Below are 18,018 nucleotides of genomic sequence, written 5' to 3'. Positions count from 1 at the left end.
GGCCTGGCTATAGCAACCCAGGCTGAGTCCTGGCTCCCCCACTCCCTCCCTGTGAAACATTGAGAAAGTTCTTTTGCCTCTCTGAGGCTCACCTTCTTCAACGAGAAAGGAGCTGACACTAGTGCTTCCGCACACGGCTACTGTGAGGAGAAAGCGGAAGAGCATTTGTGAGGCACTCGGGATGGTCTCTTACACACAGTAAGCTCACCAGATACTGGCTATTACTGTTATTTTAAGTTGTATTAACATTAAGAGAAAAAAAGAAGCCAATAACCATGCCTAGCCAGACCCTTTAAAATCCATCAAGAGCTGTCCAGGGGCATCTCTGCTCTAACTTAACTCAGGCTTCCTTGCATCCTCCTACTTTTTCTTTGTTAACTGACAAGTAATTAATTACATATAATTATGGAGTATAATGTGATATTTTGATATATGCACACATTATAGAACGATTGAATCAGGCTAATTAACATATCCATCCATCACGTCACATATTTACCATTTTTTTGTGTGTGGTGGGAACATTTGTTTGCATTTTTTTTTTTTTTTTTCCCTTGGCTGCTGGCTGATAAGAGGATCCAAACCCTTGACCTGGGGTTACAAAGCTGCACTCTAACCAACTAAGCTAACTGGCCAGCCTTGTGGTGGGAACATTTAAACTCTATTCTTAGCAATTCTGAAATATACTTTACATTATTATTAACTATGATCACCATGCTGTGCAATAGATCTTAAAGTCTTATTCCTCCTGTCTAACTGAAACTTCATACCCTCTGACCAACATATCTCCATTCCTTACTCTACCTTCAGCCTCTGGTAATCACTATTCTACTCTCTATTTCTACGAGTTCAACTTTTTTAGATTCTACATATAAGTGAGATCATGCGGTATGTCATTCTGTGTCTGGCTTATTTCACTTAGCATAATGCCCTCCAGGTTCATCCATGTTGTTACAAATGACAGGCTTTCCTTCTTTCTAAAGGCTAAATAGTATTCGATTGTGTACATATATCACATTTTCTTTATCCATTCATCTGTTGATAGACATTTAGGTTGATTCCATCTCTTGGCTATTGTGAATAATGCTGCAGTGAACATGGGAGTGCAGATATCTCTTTGAGGTACTGATTTCTTTTGGATATACACCCAGTAGGGGGATTGCTGGATCATATGGTAGCACTATTTTTAGTTTTTTGAGGAACCTCCATACTGTTGTCCACAATGGTTATACTAATTTACATACCCACCAACAGTGTACAAGAGTTCCATTTTCTCCACATCCTCTCTAACATTCATCCTTCATATTTTTGGTGATAGCCATTATAATAGCTGTAAGGTGATATCTCATTCCCACATCCCACTTTTTAATTTATTTGTTATCTCTAATTTCCTGACCTGTGCAAAATGATGGACCTTGCCCTCAATTCCTTCCATCTTAACAGTAATAAGACAATAGCCAACCTTGATCAAGTGTTACCAGGACCAAGCACTGTGCCCTGCCCTTTACCTGAGCCCTTTACTCCTGACAACTTCCCTTTTAGGCAGGTATTCTTATTATCCCCATTTGACAGAGAGATGAGAAAACCTCGGCACAGAGAGCTTCAGCAGTGGCCTGAAGTTACAGAGCCAGAGTGTCTGGTTCCAGCACCCTCACTCTAAATGACTATCTTGGCTTCCTGCTAATGTTATAGAAAATAAATGACATAGCCCCAGGAATTATCCACTTGAGAATACAGAAGATGCCACCCTAAGACCACTGCTGACATCCCTCCTGTTAGAGTGAGCCTTCTGGAGGGGTATCTTCATCGCCTCCCTGGAGTCGGTGGGCACAGGAGTCAGTAAGGGGCCTCCCACCCTCACCAGCTTCATCAGCAATCACCAGGCAGCCGACACAAAGCATTTCCTTGGCTGAGGCTTTGCGTGTCTCACGTCACTTCACTGCTTCCCAACTGGGGGAAGTTTTCCCCATCCACTCCCTCCAGACCTTTGGCAATGTCTGGAGATATTTTTGGTTGTCAATGTGAAGAGGAAAGTCACATAGCCAGAATGTAAACCTGGACTCCTTCACCCAGAGCCCTTCTAGAAGCATGCTAGCTGTCTCAGAATGGTGGATGGGACCACCCTCACCATCCTCACAAACCCCTGTTCCAGGGAAGGCCTTGTTTGTGGTTTGCAGGGTAACTCTGAATGAGTCACTTCCCCGAAGCTGGATACATGGCTACCTTGTTAGCAAAAAATAAATACAAACTGCAGACCCAACGGGCAGGCCCAACAAAGGGAACAAACATCTCGGCAGTACAACGGCGAGCAAGCTGTGCACAGTCCTGTGGTCTGCGCAGGGCCGTGGTTTCTACCACCACCTGCATGGCTGCGAGGGGTGGGGAGGGGGACACACACAGCAGCCTGGGAAGCTTCTGGTTTGAATGATTAAAAAAAAATGGAACTCTTGGGCAATTTCTTCCAATGAAGAGCCAGGAATGAAGGTCTGGTTAGGGGAAACCACTGACATGGGGGGCTTGGATTTTAACTCTAGGACTTGGAATTGCCACAGAGGGAATGTGGGGTTAAGGTCTCTACCAACAAAGACTGAGGGAAACATTACACATGTCACAGGATTCTGATCCAAACCCCAGAAGAGAACACTGGCCTTGTTCCTGGCTGATGATCATGAATTAGATTAGGAAAAATAAGGAATGCCAGTTGTAGTGACTTCCAGGCCTTTGCTCTGCTCCCTGGGGTCAAAGTCCACACAGAAACAAGTGCTATCTCAACGGTACCAGGACCACTAAGCACATGGCTCCTGAGGGTGAGTTAACAGGTAAAGTGTGGGAGGAGAGGAAACCACAGGCACCAGTTAAGCAGTGAGGGCCAATTACCTATGCACACCAACAACCTGGTCCAGGGGCTGTAGTATAGCTCAGTCACAAGCACGAAAGGGAAGACCATCCTGATACCAGCTAAACCCATCCTCCAGAGACAGCCATAAACTACTATTCATAGGGACCCAAGTTTTGCTTTTATTTTTATTTTTTTAAAATAATGTATTTTTAAGTGCTGCCCAGTTAGATCAGTTGGTTACAGTGAGGTGTTATAACACCAAGGTCAAGGGTTCAGACCCCTGTACCGGCCAGCTACAAAAAAAAAAGATGCATTTTTGATAAAATAATTTACGTAATACACAGAATTATAAAGCAGTCAAAATTCCATCAGCCAGAGATATTGCTTTTAATATTTAAAGAACTTTCCAGATGTGTATGGGTATCTGTGCATGCACACACATACATGTGCACACATATATACACTGCTATATGCACATAAATTTTATGTAAAAATGATCTTACTACACCTGCTATTCTGTAACTACTTTTTCCACAATACATGGCCCATTTGCAAGTGAACACATGTGGTCAGGTGCAGAAATGAGGCAACAACATATACAAAAAAGAACGTTATTTGGAGGCTAGATGGATAGTTTAAAGCCAAGCTCTGCAACTTCCTAGATGGGTGGCCTTGGACATCATTTAGCCCCTCTGAATCTCAGGTGCCACATCTGTAAAGTAGGAGATGATCATAACAGCCTCAGAGTATTGTTCCAAAGATTACTAGGTGCCCTCAAAGACCATGTTTTTACTACCAATGTTCTCATCTGCTTAGGGAAATAAGGAATTATCAGGTTCCTGAGGTCCCCCAGGCCATTCTAATTCTGTGTTCTGACCTATCCCATGCTCATATTCAACCTCAGAGAAGGTGAGGTGCACAAGGTGACCCTGCTAGATCATTGCCAGGTATGCCTGAGCTTGCTAAAATTTCCCTACATTTCTAGTGTCTTAACCTGAATCAAAATGCATTTGTTTAGTAGCACAGGTATAAGAAACTGTAGAAGAACAGGAGAAACATGCAGGCAACTGAACAACTATCAAATAAATATCTGAATTTAATTAAATATTTTTTTTAAATGAAAACAAATATTTGCAGTGGACTGCTCCTTCAAAGAAAAAAGGTGAGGAAAAATTATCATTCCAATGAATTTAAGAAAAACTCTATTTCCTCACCCAAACCCTTACTCAATGCACATCAGAAACTAAAATCTTATAGTGACAAAAGCAACAAGATTATGATGAAAATGCCACAGCCAGTAAGACTGGCATTTCAGAGGCCATACATCCTTGGGAGAGTATTCCACACTAGATATCAAGGACCCTAAAAAATGACTCCTTCCATCCAGTAAGTTCATCTCTTAAAGTCTTCCCTTGTAAAATAATCCCAGATATTAGAGAGAGTGCATGTGTGTGTTCTAGGTATAGACTGTCCTGGGACTGTAATTTATAATAAGGGAAAATATCTAAGATTATCAGGACAGTTAAGTAAATTAGGATAGTTTACCTAACGTAATTTAAAGTCATTTAAATTATGTTTACAAAAGGCTTGTAACATGAGAAAAAAGCTTATGCCACATGCTATCAAAAAAAAAAAAAAAAGCAGATGATACCACATGACTTTAAAATTATTCTCAAAATACATATTTTTTTTAGCCTGGAAGGAAATCATGTTGATAATGACTACCTTGGGTGAATGTATTTTCATTTCCTCTTATTGTAACGAACATGTATTATTTTTACAGAAAAGTAGAAGTATTCTTTTTTACAAAAAGGAAAAAAAAACAAGCATGAAATAGCAAACATGAAAGCAGCAACAAGTAAACAAGAAACAAACAAAGATCTCTGAGGTTCCCCACACTATGTTGACAAGTCCCTGCTATAGTATTAAGTATACTAAGAATTCTCTCCTGAGAAAGGGCAGGGGACAGGCAGGAAAGGTCAGTTGGACAGATTCAAGAAACCTCAGCAGCAGGCACAGCCACAAACGGGGTCAGAGGAGAAGCCTGCGCACAGTGCCCTTCCCCCATGGGCACAACCAGGTTTCCTCTCCCCATCTTACCGATAAGAAGCTCACATATGAGCAGGGGCTAAAACCTAAGCCAGAACTGAACATCTAGGTGTCTAATAGAGCCCTGGCTGCCCCCACCCCACCAACAGGTGCAGAAAATGGCCAGGTGCTGACTGGGAGACACTTACCTGGAGGTAGATGGCTGCCTCTTGATAATTCATCTCCCAGTTGTGTCCGGTGGGACTGGAGGGGGAACTCTCCCCTATGGAGCTCAAACTGGGGGCCCAGGAGTCGTGGATGGCATAGCTGCCCCCATCTGCATTGGAAGAAGAGAGAGATTCACTTACAACCCAGGCTTAAGAGTATAAAGACACCACTCAGCAGAAGAGAAGGCTGGCGGTCATTTCATATGCTCATATATACATCCCATTATCTACAAGTCAATGCTCAACCCTGTGTACTAATGCCAGCAAGAACTGGTATGGCTGGTTAAAAATCTTTTTCTTTCTCTTGTTAAGTGAAAAAAACAAGTACAAATGAGCATGTATAGTATGCTATCTTTTGTATAAAAAAGATAGGAAACGAAAACATAAATATATTTACTTATCTTTATAAAAAGAAACACAGGAAGGAAAAATCAGAGCTCAATGAAATTGGTTGCCTACGAGGGTTGTGAGGAACAAGTGTTTAAGCGTCACTCAAAGGGAGTATGCTTTTTGTATATTGTTGGCTTTTGGAGGCATGTTAATATTCCACTAAGTCAAAAATTAAAAATAACTGGATTTGTGCCCTGGTAAAAGCTCATCTGTTGCTTTTCCCTGCTGACATCCTCCAGTAACCCTGCTCTGATCTGCCTTTGCAGAATGCCCCCTCCCTGCTCTCTGTCCTCGTTGTTTGGCTCTGGCCAACTTCACCCTGGCTGCTGGCAGGTGACCTGGACCTGGCAATAAGAATCCCTAGCCTCTCTTGGGCACAGGGATTGGGTCAGGCAAGGCTGCTGACCCAATCTCAGCCATTAAGGGCTGAACTTGGAACTGTCCCCAGACCAGTTAGGAAGGAGGGGCTCTTTCCCTGTTGTTGCTGGCGGCTGCCTCGCTACCACATGGGGAAAGCTGCCAGACAAAGAAGTCAAAGGAGAAAACAATAACAAAGAGACAATACCAGTTATATCCCTGGGGTCCTTACCTTCCAAAAATCTGGGCTAATAAAGATCCTATTAGAGTCTGTTTGAGTTGGGTTTGTCACAACAATGGAAGAGTCTACTGATACACATGGTAAACAATGGCCCTAAGAAATGACTTTTAACTTTTTATCAGGAAGAAGTGAATCTAGGATGAAAATCTGGTCCTCTATAATCTACACTCTAAATGATGCACCTGTAGAAAAATAAAGACTCAAATGTTTGGAGACTGATTTGCACTGCTGGCAGGAAGCAAATGTGTAAGGCTCACAACTGTGCAGTAAAGGGCAGGAAATTGGCAGGGTTCATAAGGCTGTTGGGTCACAAAATGTCCTTCTGATCTTGAGCTGCTAGGCAAGGACAACTGGTTCTGGAAATCTGTTGGGGTTTTTTGTTTGTTTTTGCGGCTGGCCAGTACAGGGATCCAGACCCCTGACCTTCATGTTATAACATCATACACCCTTGCCAACCAAGCTAACCGGCCAGGCCTCCACAACTTATTTAGATGTATATTGTTTAGTTTCCAAATATTTGGAAATCTTTCTAGAGATCTTTCTGTTACTGATTTCTTTTTTTCTTCTTTTTTTAACTAATTATTTTTAGTTTCTTTTTTTCTGTTATTGATTTCTAATTTAATTGCATTGTGATCAGAGAACATACTTATGACTTGACTCTTTTAAACTAATTTTTCCTTTTAAATTTATTTATGGCCCCAAATATAATCTTGGTAAATGTTCCAAGTGCACTTGAAAAGAATGCATAATCTGCTGTTGTCAATTAGGTCAAGCTGGTTAATACTGTTATTCAAACTTCTATACCCTTACTGAGTTTGTGTCTACTTGCTTTATAAATCATTGAAAGAGTAGTATTGAAATGCCTTACTATAATTGTAGATTTGCCTATTTTTCCTTGTAATTCCAACCGTTCTTGCTTCATGTACTATGAAGCTTTGTTATTAGGTGAATAAACATTTAAGATTATTATTCCCTCTTGATGAATTGACCCCTTTATCACTATGAAATAAACTTTTTTATCCTTGATAATATTCTTTGCCCTGAAATCTACTCTGTCTGTTATTAGTATATCCACTCCAGTTTTCTTTTGATTATTTCTCTTGAATACTGATTAGTGTATCTTTTTTCATCCTTTTATTTTACTTTGCTGACTACTACAAGATTCAAACCACAGACCTTGGTGTTATCACCACCATGTTCTAACCAATTGAGTCAACCAGCCAGGTCCATCCTTTTATTTTTAATCTCTTTGTGTATTTAGACTCAAACTGTGTTTCTTACAGGCAGCATATAGTTTGGTCACTTTTTCCCCCAGTCTGATAATCTCTACCTTTCAACTGAAGTAGTTAGATCATTAATATTTACTGTAATTATTAATATGGTTAGGTTTAAATCTATCACTTCACTATTTATATTTATACCACCTATTCTTTGTTCTCTTTTTACTCTTTTTCTGCCTTCTTTCAAATTAAATGAGGATTTTTAAACATTCCATTTTATCACCTTTGTTGGCATATTAGCTACAACTTTCTTTTGTTATTTTAGTGGTTGCTTTAGGATTTGTAGTATATAATTTAATTTATCACCTTCAAGTGATATTTATGCCACTTAATGCATAATATAACAATCTTATAACAATATACTTCCCTTTCTCTCCTCCCAGCCTCTGTGCTTCTAAAAATGCAGGGACTTTCAGTTCACAAACCTCCTCTGCATCAAGCTTCATCTTCATTGCTAGGATATGTAACTAGGAGAATCTTCTGGAAGGGAATGTCCCAATGAAGCAAATAAGAATAGTAATCAGTTAACGCTACTTGCAGGCTCTGTGCTACGTGTTCCATGCTGATTAACTGATGCAATCCTCACAACAATCCCACAAAATTTATACTGTTACAAATTCTGCTCTGCAAGGACATTAAGCAAGATCGCAGAGTTATATGGGTTGTCCAAGATGATACAGCTACATGGGTTTGAGCAAGGATTTGACCCCAAGCAGCTTGGCTCCACAGCAGATACATTTAACCACGATGCTAAACTACCACCCTCTGAGGAAGAGGAATGTGGGATAAGAAATGACAGACAAGTATTTTAAACTAGGGGTAGCAAACATTTATTAAGGCTTACTGTGTGCCAAAACCTATTCTGTGGCAGATTCTATTTTCTAAAGATAGCCACGGCATTACCTTTCACCCTACATACTCTTCTAGAACCTTGCCACTTCCCTATAAAGAAGTAAAGCCTGTGTCTCCTCTTGAAACCAGGTGAGCCTTTGTGACTGCTGTGACCAACAAAGAACAGAGGTAGTAACGCTCATGACTTCTGAGGTTATAAAAATGCTTCCACCTTGCTCTCTTGGGGCACTTGCTCTTGGAACCCAGCCACCATTTTTCGAGAATGCCCAAGCAGCTGGTGGAGAGGTCCATGGAGAAGAATTAAGGGCTCCAGTCCACAGCCCAGCCTAGCACCCAGCTGACATCCAACACCAACTTCTCAGCCACATGAATAAACCATCTCAAAAATAGATCCTTTCACCTTAGTCAAGCTGTCCAAACTAATGCTGCATAGAGCAGAAAAAAGCCACCTCCACCAAGCCCTGCCCAAATTGCAGATTCATGAGCAAAATAAACGATTTTATCTTAAGGCATTATGTTTTGGGAGTAATTTGTTATACAGCAATAGATAACTGATACATAGCTAAATACCTTATATCTATTAACCCTTTTAATTCTCACAACCACCCTATGAAATAGATAATTCTTACTTCAGACTTGAGGAAACTAAGCTGCAGAAAGGCTAAGTAACTTCCTGGGGTCATGTAGCTAGTGAAAAGTAGGGCTGGGATACCAAATCAGGCTGCTTAGCTCCTAGTCAGTGGACTACAAGCCTCTCAAGAATCAGAAACTCAAACAGGGTGACAGGGTTATGCTAAAAGGACCAAAAATATAATAGTGGTTTCACACGAGAGTGGAGTTATAAGTGGGAGGTGGGACATCTGGATGTGATTTGAACTTGATAATTCTGACCCATCTCTACCAACAGAGCAGCATTCCCAACTCTGATCTCAATGTCTGTTTCTGAAAGAACTAAGCCCTCGGCGGAGACAGAAGGTCAAACCACCTTCCTCAATCTGCTCACGTGGACTAGGGAAGCATGAGCCAAAATGTGACTCTTGAGTGGGAAAAGCCACAGGCAGGCAGCTGGATGGTGTTGCCTCCTCGTGTGCCCATGCCCCATCCTCCATGACCTTCACACACCATGGCAGGAGCCAGTGCCAGCAACACAGCGGAGTCTTAGGTAGAATAAATAACAGTGATGGAGTGGGGTAGGCGGCGGCCAGCTGGCACAGATGGTGGTAGACATTAGTGTCACTTTCCCACACCCATTACATGACTGTCTATGTGAGCTGCTGCCTTGGAGACCCCCGTTGAGCCTTCCTAGCCCTTTGTCTCATGGGTCTTGGTGAACTGACCGGAGCTTCTTCCTCACACCCAGGAGCTCTCTCGACCCATTCCTGGTGGGGAGAGGGCACCTGGCCCTCTTCAACGACTCCTTTGCATCTCACAACTTACACTGCAGCACCACTGCGATCAGGTGGCCTAAAGTGTCCCACAGTCCAGGTTGCTCCTGGCTAACATGCCTCACTCACACTTCCAGCATTGGATTTTTCTTGGGAGCAGACCACCGTTGGTATCTTTCAGTGCCCTGGTTTGAGTGAGAGACAGTTCCTCTTCCCTGATACACAACCCCCTCAGAGCCACAAACAGTCCCATTCAGCCTCTGACACCAACAGGACTACTGCAACAGGAAGGACCAAGCTTGTGGCTGCCTTGGGAGAACAGTCCTCAGAGCCAGAAATCTTTTTTTTTTTTTTTAAAAGATGACCGGCAAGGGGATCTTAACCCTTGGCTTGGTGTTGTCAGCACCACGCTCACCCAGTGAGCTAACCGGCCATCCCTATTTGGGATCCGAACCCGTGGCCTTGGTGTTAACAGCACCGCACTCTCCCAAGTGAGCCACAGGCTGGCCCAGAGCCAGAAATATTTGATGTCATTTTTTTTTTCACTCCTCAACACCTATAAGTCACAGGTCTGGGAGGGTGTCCTCACTCAACCCATCTCTACTCCCCACCTTCGCTCGGGCCGGCTATCTTTCCCCTAGAAGACTGCAAGAGCCTTCAGACCAGCTCTTGCTGTCCAGGCCTTTCTCGACTAGCTAATCCGTATACCTTGTTGAGGATGAAGTTTGTAAAGTCTAAGTCTGATGGTGTAACTCTCCGCTGAAAATCCTTCAATGGCTTGCCCTCAGAAAAAGACTCAGCCTCCTTGGAATGCCAAGCAAGGGTCTCTGGAATCTAGTTTCTGCTACATCCCTCTCCATTTCCTCTACTGCTATCCCAAGCTCCTCACAGACAGGTAGGCCTTCAGCCTGGGGCTCACAGGCTGCTCCAGAGGACAACTGGTTACCACAGGGCACTAAGATGCCTGGAGCCAGCTGGAGTCCCCACATGAGAGTGAGCATCACAAAGACAAAATGTGTGCCCCGTGGCCACAGATTACATGTGAAAGGGCTGCAAATGGCAGAATGAGGACTTTTTAACAATCAGGGCTGCCCAACAATGAACTGGGCAGAGAGGGCTTTACTTTTGTAGGGTTTGATTGATTAAAAATAAGTAAGTCAATGCCAAACTCTGTTAAAGCTGGGTATATAAGTATTGGTTATTTTATTGCAAATATAATCTGTTGGTTGGAAATAATTAATAATAATAAATTTTAATAAATAATAAAAATATTTTAAAACCAACAACTGCCTTGTTCATCACTCATTTGTTGGGTGGGCACCCCTGGGGTGAAGAGCAGCTGCTAGGTGCTGGGCCCTGGGCAGGGACTGGGGGTACCTGGATAGCCCTTGCCCTCTAGGGGCACCTGTCTGCAAAGGCAGCAAGTACCCCACCGCAGAGCCTCAAGAAGAGGCTCCACAGGGCCTCAAGAAGAGGCTCCACAGCCATTGGTCAAGGATGTTTCAACAGAGAGGAGTTCACCCAGCAAGTGCGGAGCTGGACTAGCTGCCCTTGCAACTTGAGGCATCTATATGTTTATGAGTAAGTACCAGCTGCATGCAGATGGCCTTAAAAATGACTCCAAACACGGGAGCTGCCCTGGGGGCCAGCATGCCACAATCAGCAGAAAGCCCAGCCTCCTGGATCTTGCTGGTTACTAAAGCTTTCCACAAACACGGTCTTGCTGCTTGGGGGATAATGGCATCTTTAGCACACACATCCCTCTCCCACCTGCTGAGTAACTGTGGCCCACAATCTGTCTAGCTCAGATCTCAGCAACTCTGCTTCTGCTACAATTACAAACACTTACAGAGCATATTCTGTGTGCCAGCCACTACTCTAAGCATTTTATATATATACACACACACATATAAAATAATTTCATCCTCACGACAACCCTTTGAGGGGTTGTCATGACTACCCCCTTTTTACAGATGATGCAATGGAAGCATGGAGAGACTGGTGAATTTACTCAGAGTCTTACACATTTAGAAAGTGAAAGAGCTGGAAAATGAATGAGGTCTGTGCTCAGAACCAACTAAGCTAAACTGTGGAGCACTGTTACTCCACATGGCCTGCACAAGGAAGGCAGTCCAGGATGAGAGAAATCCAGGAATTAGAGACAGTGTTCAGAAACCTTCATACTAAGTGGCCTTGATGCAATATTTCTTTTTTCTAGTACAGTTGACCCTTGAACAACATGGGTTTAAACTGTGTAGATCCAATTATCACAGACTTTTTTCAATAAATATATTGGAAAATTCTTGTCATGCATTCATGACATACTGAGGCAGATAGTTAAGTACTGCCTACTGTTAGTAGTACTGTTAGCACTTAACTACTTAACTACCCCATGTTGTTCAAGGGTCAACTGTAATTTGTTTTCATTGTACTTTACGAAAGTATAGGTCCTTCCCCACAGAGTCTGAGGAGCACTGTTAATGAAGCTTTCCTTCTTCAATTTTTGGGTACTTTCTGCTGCCCACCATAGAAACAATGACTGTCAGGTCTGGAACAGATCCTACAGACCACTTAATTCAATGCCCACCTTCTAGAGGTGGGGACTGAGGGCCAGGGAGTGAATGAGATATGTCCCATGTAATTGGGCCAATTGGTTACAGAGCCAGGCCCAGGCCCCAGACCTCCTGGATCCTGCCTAGAGCTCTCTTTAACACAATCATTCATCACTTATCCCTCACTAGAGAAATGTGGAAGGTGACTCTGCTGACCCAGTGTTGGCCGTGGGGTGACTGCTGTCCGCTGTCTCTTCTGACAACAGCAGGCAGCTGTGAGACAGGTTTAGTATCTACGATCCCAATCAAAGAGAGTAAGTGACTGTCCTCACAAGGCTGTCACTCGAACTGGCCAGAGCTCTTGAGATACACCATTGAGGACCACAAGTGACTGGTAGACAGGCAGGAGGAAGTCTTGGTGGAATGACTGAGCATATTTTCTTTGACCTACAAGAGCTGAGTGGAACAGCTGCATCAACAGAGTATCTCAGGGCAGGAGCAGCCTTGGTAATCAGAAGGTTCATCTTCTCAAGGATTACACTGAAGAGCTCCTAAATCCTGGCTGCAGCTGGACTGCAACATCTCGCTTCTCACTGGCTCCTCCACACCAGGGCCCAAGCCATCTCTACCCCAGACTAGCACAACCCCTTCCGCTGACTTGTCTCCCATTCCCCATCCTGCCCCACTGGTGTCTATTCTCTACACCTGTTGGAGAAATCTTCTGGAGAGAGAGAGAGAGAGTGTGTATGTGTGGTTTAAGTAAATTTTTAGTTTAGTGTAACAATAAACTGTCTTCTTGAGAAAACTCTAAAGCCCTCCCCTGGGTTAAAATGTCCTATGAAACCTGACCCCATGACCTTTCTGCTGTCATTTTGTCCCTCACCCTCTCACTCTCGCCCCACTGGCCTCATGATTCTGGAACACACCTAAAATGTTCTGCCTAAAGGCATTTGCACTTGCTGGTCCCACTGCCCTCCTCGGATCTTTAAATGGCCAGCTTTCTCACATCTTTCAGTTTTCCACCCAGAGATCATCTTACCATAGGCTGCCCTCATCCTTCCTATGAAGTCACGTGGCCATCACTCTCTGTCCCCTTCACACTGCTTGATGCTTCCTTATGGGGTCACCACCTGAAAGGGCATCTGTTTACTTCTGGGCCTGTTGTCCTGCCTGCAATGTCACCTCCACGAGGGCAGGAACATTTGTCATGTTCACTGTGGTGCCCCCAGAGCCCAGATTGGTGTTGGGCACAATGGAGAAGTGGCCAACAAACATATCTGAATGGAAGTGATCTTGCCCTGAAGATTCTGCACACTCCCTGGGGCATTTAAAGATGCCCACTGCCTGGAGGGCAGAGAGCAGAGAGCCCTCGGGAATGAGGGTAACCACTAGCCAAAGCACAGGGGGCGGGACTGAGGGTGTTAAGAAGGGGTATGACATAATCTCTTTGTATTTTTTAAAGGCCATTCTTGTAAGGATTTGCTAAAGAGGGACAATTTTGTATAAGACTAATTTGGTAGAACCTTAAAAAGAAAGGAAAGAAAACATGACTCAACAGCTAAGGGGCAAGAATAGAGAATTCTCCCTTCCCAGGGCAGACTTTGTTCCGTGCTTCTAACCATTCAACCTTACACTGTCTCAGAAAACAGAACTTGGCGTGCTTACAAGGTCCTACAAGGCAAAGCACGATCGTTTGCTTGTGGCTCTCATATGGAGAGAGGGCCGAAAGACCCTGGGTGACATGGGCCACTGACAGACTTTTCAAGAAAGCCACAGGTGATTTCAAAGAGACTCCTTTATACCCAGGCATCAGTGGCTAGGCAGCACATGTAGGGATTATAGAAAGATGCAAATGCAAGGCCAGGAGCCACTGTCTCGTCCCATTCCTTTCATACGTAGCTTTCCCGCAGCGGCACAGCCACACCAGCCAAGTCCAAAAGCACTTTCAGTGCACTGCAGAGGCAGGGCTGGGCTGCCTTGTGGGTTCTAATTCTCTGCCCGCCTGCTCTGCTCTAACCCTGTTTCCCACTTCCAAGGTTGCAGAAGTGGCCAGAGAGGTGATGGAAATGCTCCAACTCCCAAGTGCTGTACTTTTCCAGTATAAGGTATGCTCAAAGGCGCAACAGCTTTCCAAAGAGAAAGGACAGTAAAGGCCTGTGAAAGACAGGAAGGCAGGGTGCAGCAGGAGGGGCGTGTCAACAGTGAGAGGGCCAAGTGGCAGCCAAGTCCAGTGAGACAGAGGATGGGCCTGTGAATTCAGATGGGGAGGGGTCTGGAGGGATGAGCCCGATTGCTGGGGAACTGAGGCCCATGAGCCCGGCCTCTTTAGAACAAACTCCCTCAAAGTGGTAAGCGAGAAAATATGCAGGAACTCCCAGTTGCCCTGACTGGTCACCACCAGGCATGACAACTGGAAGATGGTCTGTCCCCACTGAAGCCCATGGATCCTGCCCACTGGGTCTACTCCGGGACCTCTGCCTGGGCAGCCTCAGACCTCAGGGGCTGTTGGCACCAACCTGCTCTAGTGACCTAGTGCCCTGCCCTGGCTCCCTCCTGCCCACAGACCACTGAGCCCAATCTGCACTTCCTGGGAGAAACTCTGGCTCCCAAATCTCTAGGTTGGCACTCAAATCTTTGGAGTAACCTCTGCACGGGAAGAGTCCCATCCAACAAAGCAGTCAGATGGTCTCACACCAAGTGACCCCAGTCCAGCCCCATCCTACATGCTGGGACCGGCCCTCTCAAACTGGTTATTATTTAGAGACCTCTGACTTTGGTGCCGTTCTCGCCCAGAGCAGGGTAGGTTCTTCCAGGTGAGCTGGAAAGGCAAGGACCAAGGCATACCGCTAGGGCCCAGCTCGAACAGATGGGATGACCTCATCACAGGGCTGTCGGGGGGCTGGCCCTCCACTGCCTCCTCCAGGAAGATGATGGCTGGCCCTCGCCTCTGCATTTCCGACTTTGGGAGGTGGCTGAGATGGAAATTTGGGAGGGAAGGAGAAAGACAAGCACTGGCGCAGGCAGGTGGAAGAGGTGGTCTCCCTGGCTCTCACAGCAAGCAAGCAGAGGAAGCTAACCAGGAGCATTCTTGGCAACCAGAAAAGATCGCATTCTGCACCTCCAGGGAAAGTTCCACGAAGGGAAACATCTTGTTCTGCACTTCTGGTTCCCTGGGCAGAGAGCTCTCTTATGAAAACCAGACTGAAAGGACAGGCACAGCCTTTTCAGGTCATGAACCTTGGCCACTAAAGATTTATGCGGCTCCAACCCCTAAACTACCCTCCCTGAATCCTGGCAATCAGCCCAGGGGAGTGAACATAAAATCACTCAGAGGAGATGAGGAAGGAACAGAAAGAAACCACTGAACCAACACACATTAGAATTCAAAACAATAACAAAAACGGACTCGAAGTACAAGAGAAATTCCTCATACAGAGAACAGGCAGACAAACCAGGATGACCTGTTTGCACAGATGGTAATGATTCCTCCATGCTGATGTAACAGGGCCCAGACGCTCCCTGCAGAACAGCTGGCTGCTACGCATGCAGCCTCAGAAACGACCCTGTTGGGAATCCAAGGTTTCCGTTTTCTGGAGCACAGCGGGCAGCAGCATCCTGGTGGTGTTGGATAAATAGAAACAGTTTCCATATGCTGGCCATAAAGCAGCACCAGGGAGGAGGGGGAAAGAGCAGGCAGGAGGGGAGGGCTTTGACAACCCACCCCACATCCAGCAACTGCAGGGTCAGCTAGGGCTGGGTAAACCACTGAGGCCTTGGTTTAGAGTCTGTGCAGAGCGGTTGCTTTGGACAAAAGGCCTGTGAGCTCTTCCTGGGAGGTACCTTTGATCAGAAAAAAACGCAGGGTGACTGTCCTTGGGCAGGTTGATAATGAGGACCCTACCCCATTTCTTTTTATTCTTTTTTCTTTTTTTTTTTTTTGGCGGCTGGCCAGTACAGGGATGGAGCCCTGGACTTTGATGTTATTAGCACCATGCTCTAACCAACTGAGATCACCAGCCAGCCTACCTACTCCATTTTTATCTTTCCTCTTTTTCATTCTAATTCGCTTAAGTGCACACGAACTTATGCATTCCAAACACGCACGCGCGTGTGCGCACATCCTCTTCAAAACAAAATGTAGCCCTGGACACCCGAGTTCACTCTGGCTGTGCTCTACCCCTGCTCCCAGTTCATGATCCTAATCCCCAGAGTCTCAGTTTCTTCATCCATAAACTGGGACTGATGCCAACAGTGCTCTGGGCATTGCATAAACAAATGCAATACACACAAAGCACTTAGAGCCCTCCAGAAGCCAGTGCCCACCAGAATGACAACAAGCAATTGCCCAACCATTTGCCAGTTGTCACTGAGAGCCCCACTCCCTGGGAAAAAGCTCAAAGAGGAGAGAAAAATAAACCAGAGTGACACTGATGAGTTTTACAGGCATGGTGTTGCCATAGTGCTTCTGTGCTAGTTGGCTCTTCAAGGGCCCCCAGATAAAAATTGGGCATAAGACACTATGCCAAAAGAAAGCAGAGTGCATGTTCCCCTCTGCTCAGGCCTTCTCTTTCTGATAATTGGTTGCAAGATGGCGTGGGAGGTGGACCCTCGTTATCAATGCATGTTAGTGAAGGCTCCAAAGCCGGGCAGAGCCCCAGGCAAATATACCAACCTCCAGAAAGGCAAGAACTGGCACAGAGCCCTCCTAGTTGAGTTGTTGGCCTCAAGCTCAAAATCTGTCCTGCCAAAGGCTTAAGCCAGAGGAGAGGAGGAAGAACGAAAGGCTCAACAGGGTGGTACCATGGGTCAAGCACTGTTCTGGAAGGAGCTCTGATTTGGAAGTGGCCAGGATAATGCCATGTGCCACCTCCAGCCTTATTTCCGGCCACCTGACAGTGGCCAAATCCAAAGGGAATCCCTGTCTTCCTTGAGGCCAGTGCTGGGGGACCTTGAACTGGCAGGGAAAAGAATTAGAAAGTTGAGAGCAATGGCCGCAAAAGAGGACGTGGAGATGCAGGAGGGTGCAGATTAGAAACAAGAGGGAAACAAGAGGCTCTTGGGAGTCAGAGTGCAGAAAAGAGTGCAGGCAGCAGGAGAGGGGCTGGGAAAAGGAGAGCACTGTAGCCATCTAAGGCTGTGATTATAGCCCGAGGTGCTCGCACCTAAACTGGCCAGAGGAAGAACTCACAAGAAGACATCCTTGTCTGGCTGGTTAGCTCACTTGGTCAGAACACGGTGTTACAACACCAAGATCAAGGGTTTGGATCCTCACACCAGCCGACCACCAAAAAAAAAAAAAAAATCCTGAGGTTGAGTACCTCTCTAGTCTTAATAAATCATGTTATAATCTCTGATAGAAAAACGGAGGGTGAAATTTAAAAAGGCTGACCTTCTTAACGCAAACACACATACTTTAATTTGAGAAGACATTTATTCAGCACCTACTGTATACCAGTATGCCAGGAATTGTGCTGGGTGTTGGATTAGAAAAAGTAACACCATGACCTTTGTCCTCATGGAGATCCCAATCGGGAGATGATAGAAGGAATGTGGCTACGGAGAACTGAAGTCATTTGTTAGTTACAACAGCCTAGAAAAGGATGTGACCACAGTGCTCCACAGGGGCTAGTGGGCAGTAGTAGCAGGGAAGGATTCTGAGATAATGTAGGGCTGCCTTTGAAGGATGAAGGATGAGGAGGTGTTCACTAGGTGGAAGGGACTGAGGTGAGGGGCACATTCCAAAAACAGAGAAGGTTTTGCATAAAGCAGAGAAGCAAACTGTAGGACACTTTTAGGAAACTATAGAGGGTTCAGTAATCCTGAAGCTCAAAGAGCCAGAGACCAGAGACAAGGCTGACGCAGTGGAA

At 45.1% G+C, this 18,018-nt stretch overlaps 1 protein-coding gene across 4 annotated transcripts in view; it reads right to left on the bottom strand.

Moving 5' to 3' along the window:
• Positions 1-18,018, bottom strand: part of TPCN1 (two pore segment channel 1) — a 62,866-nt gene that overhangs the window by 26,803 nt on the left and 18,045 nt on the right. For all 4 annotated transcript variants that reach the window (XM_063086921.1, XM_063086923.1, XM_063086922.1 and 1 more), the window contains exon 3: positions 5,077-5,204. In XM_063086921.1, coding sequence (XP_062942991.1) covers positions 5,077-5,204 — 128 coding nt within the window. The remainder of the gene's footprint in view (positions 1-5,076; positions 5,205-18,018) is intronic.

Source organism: Cynocephalus volans, chromosome 2 (genome assembly GCF_027409185.1).
Source record: "Cynocephalus volans isolate mCynVol1 chromosome 2, mCynVol1.pri, whole genome shotgun sequence".
NCBI classification, from domain to species: domain Eukaryota; kingdom Metazoa; phylum Chordata; class Mammalia; order Dermoptera; family Cynocephalidae; genus Cynocephalus; species Cynocephalus volans.
The sequence above is the reverse complement of the archived record's forward strand: the minus strand, read 5'-3'. Positions and strand labels throughout refer to the sequence as shown.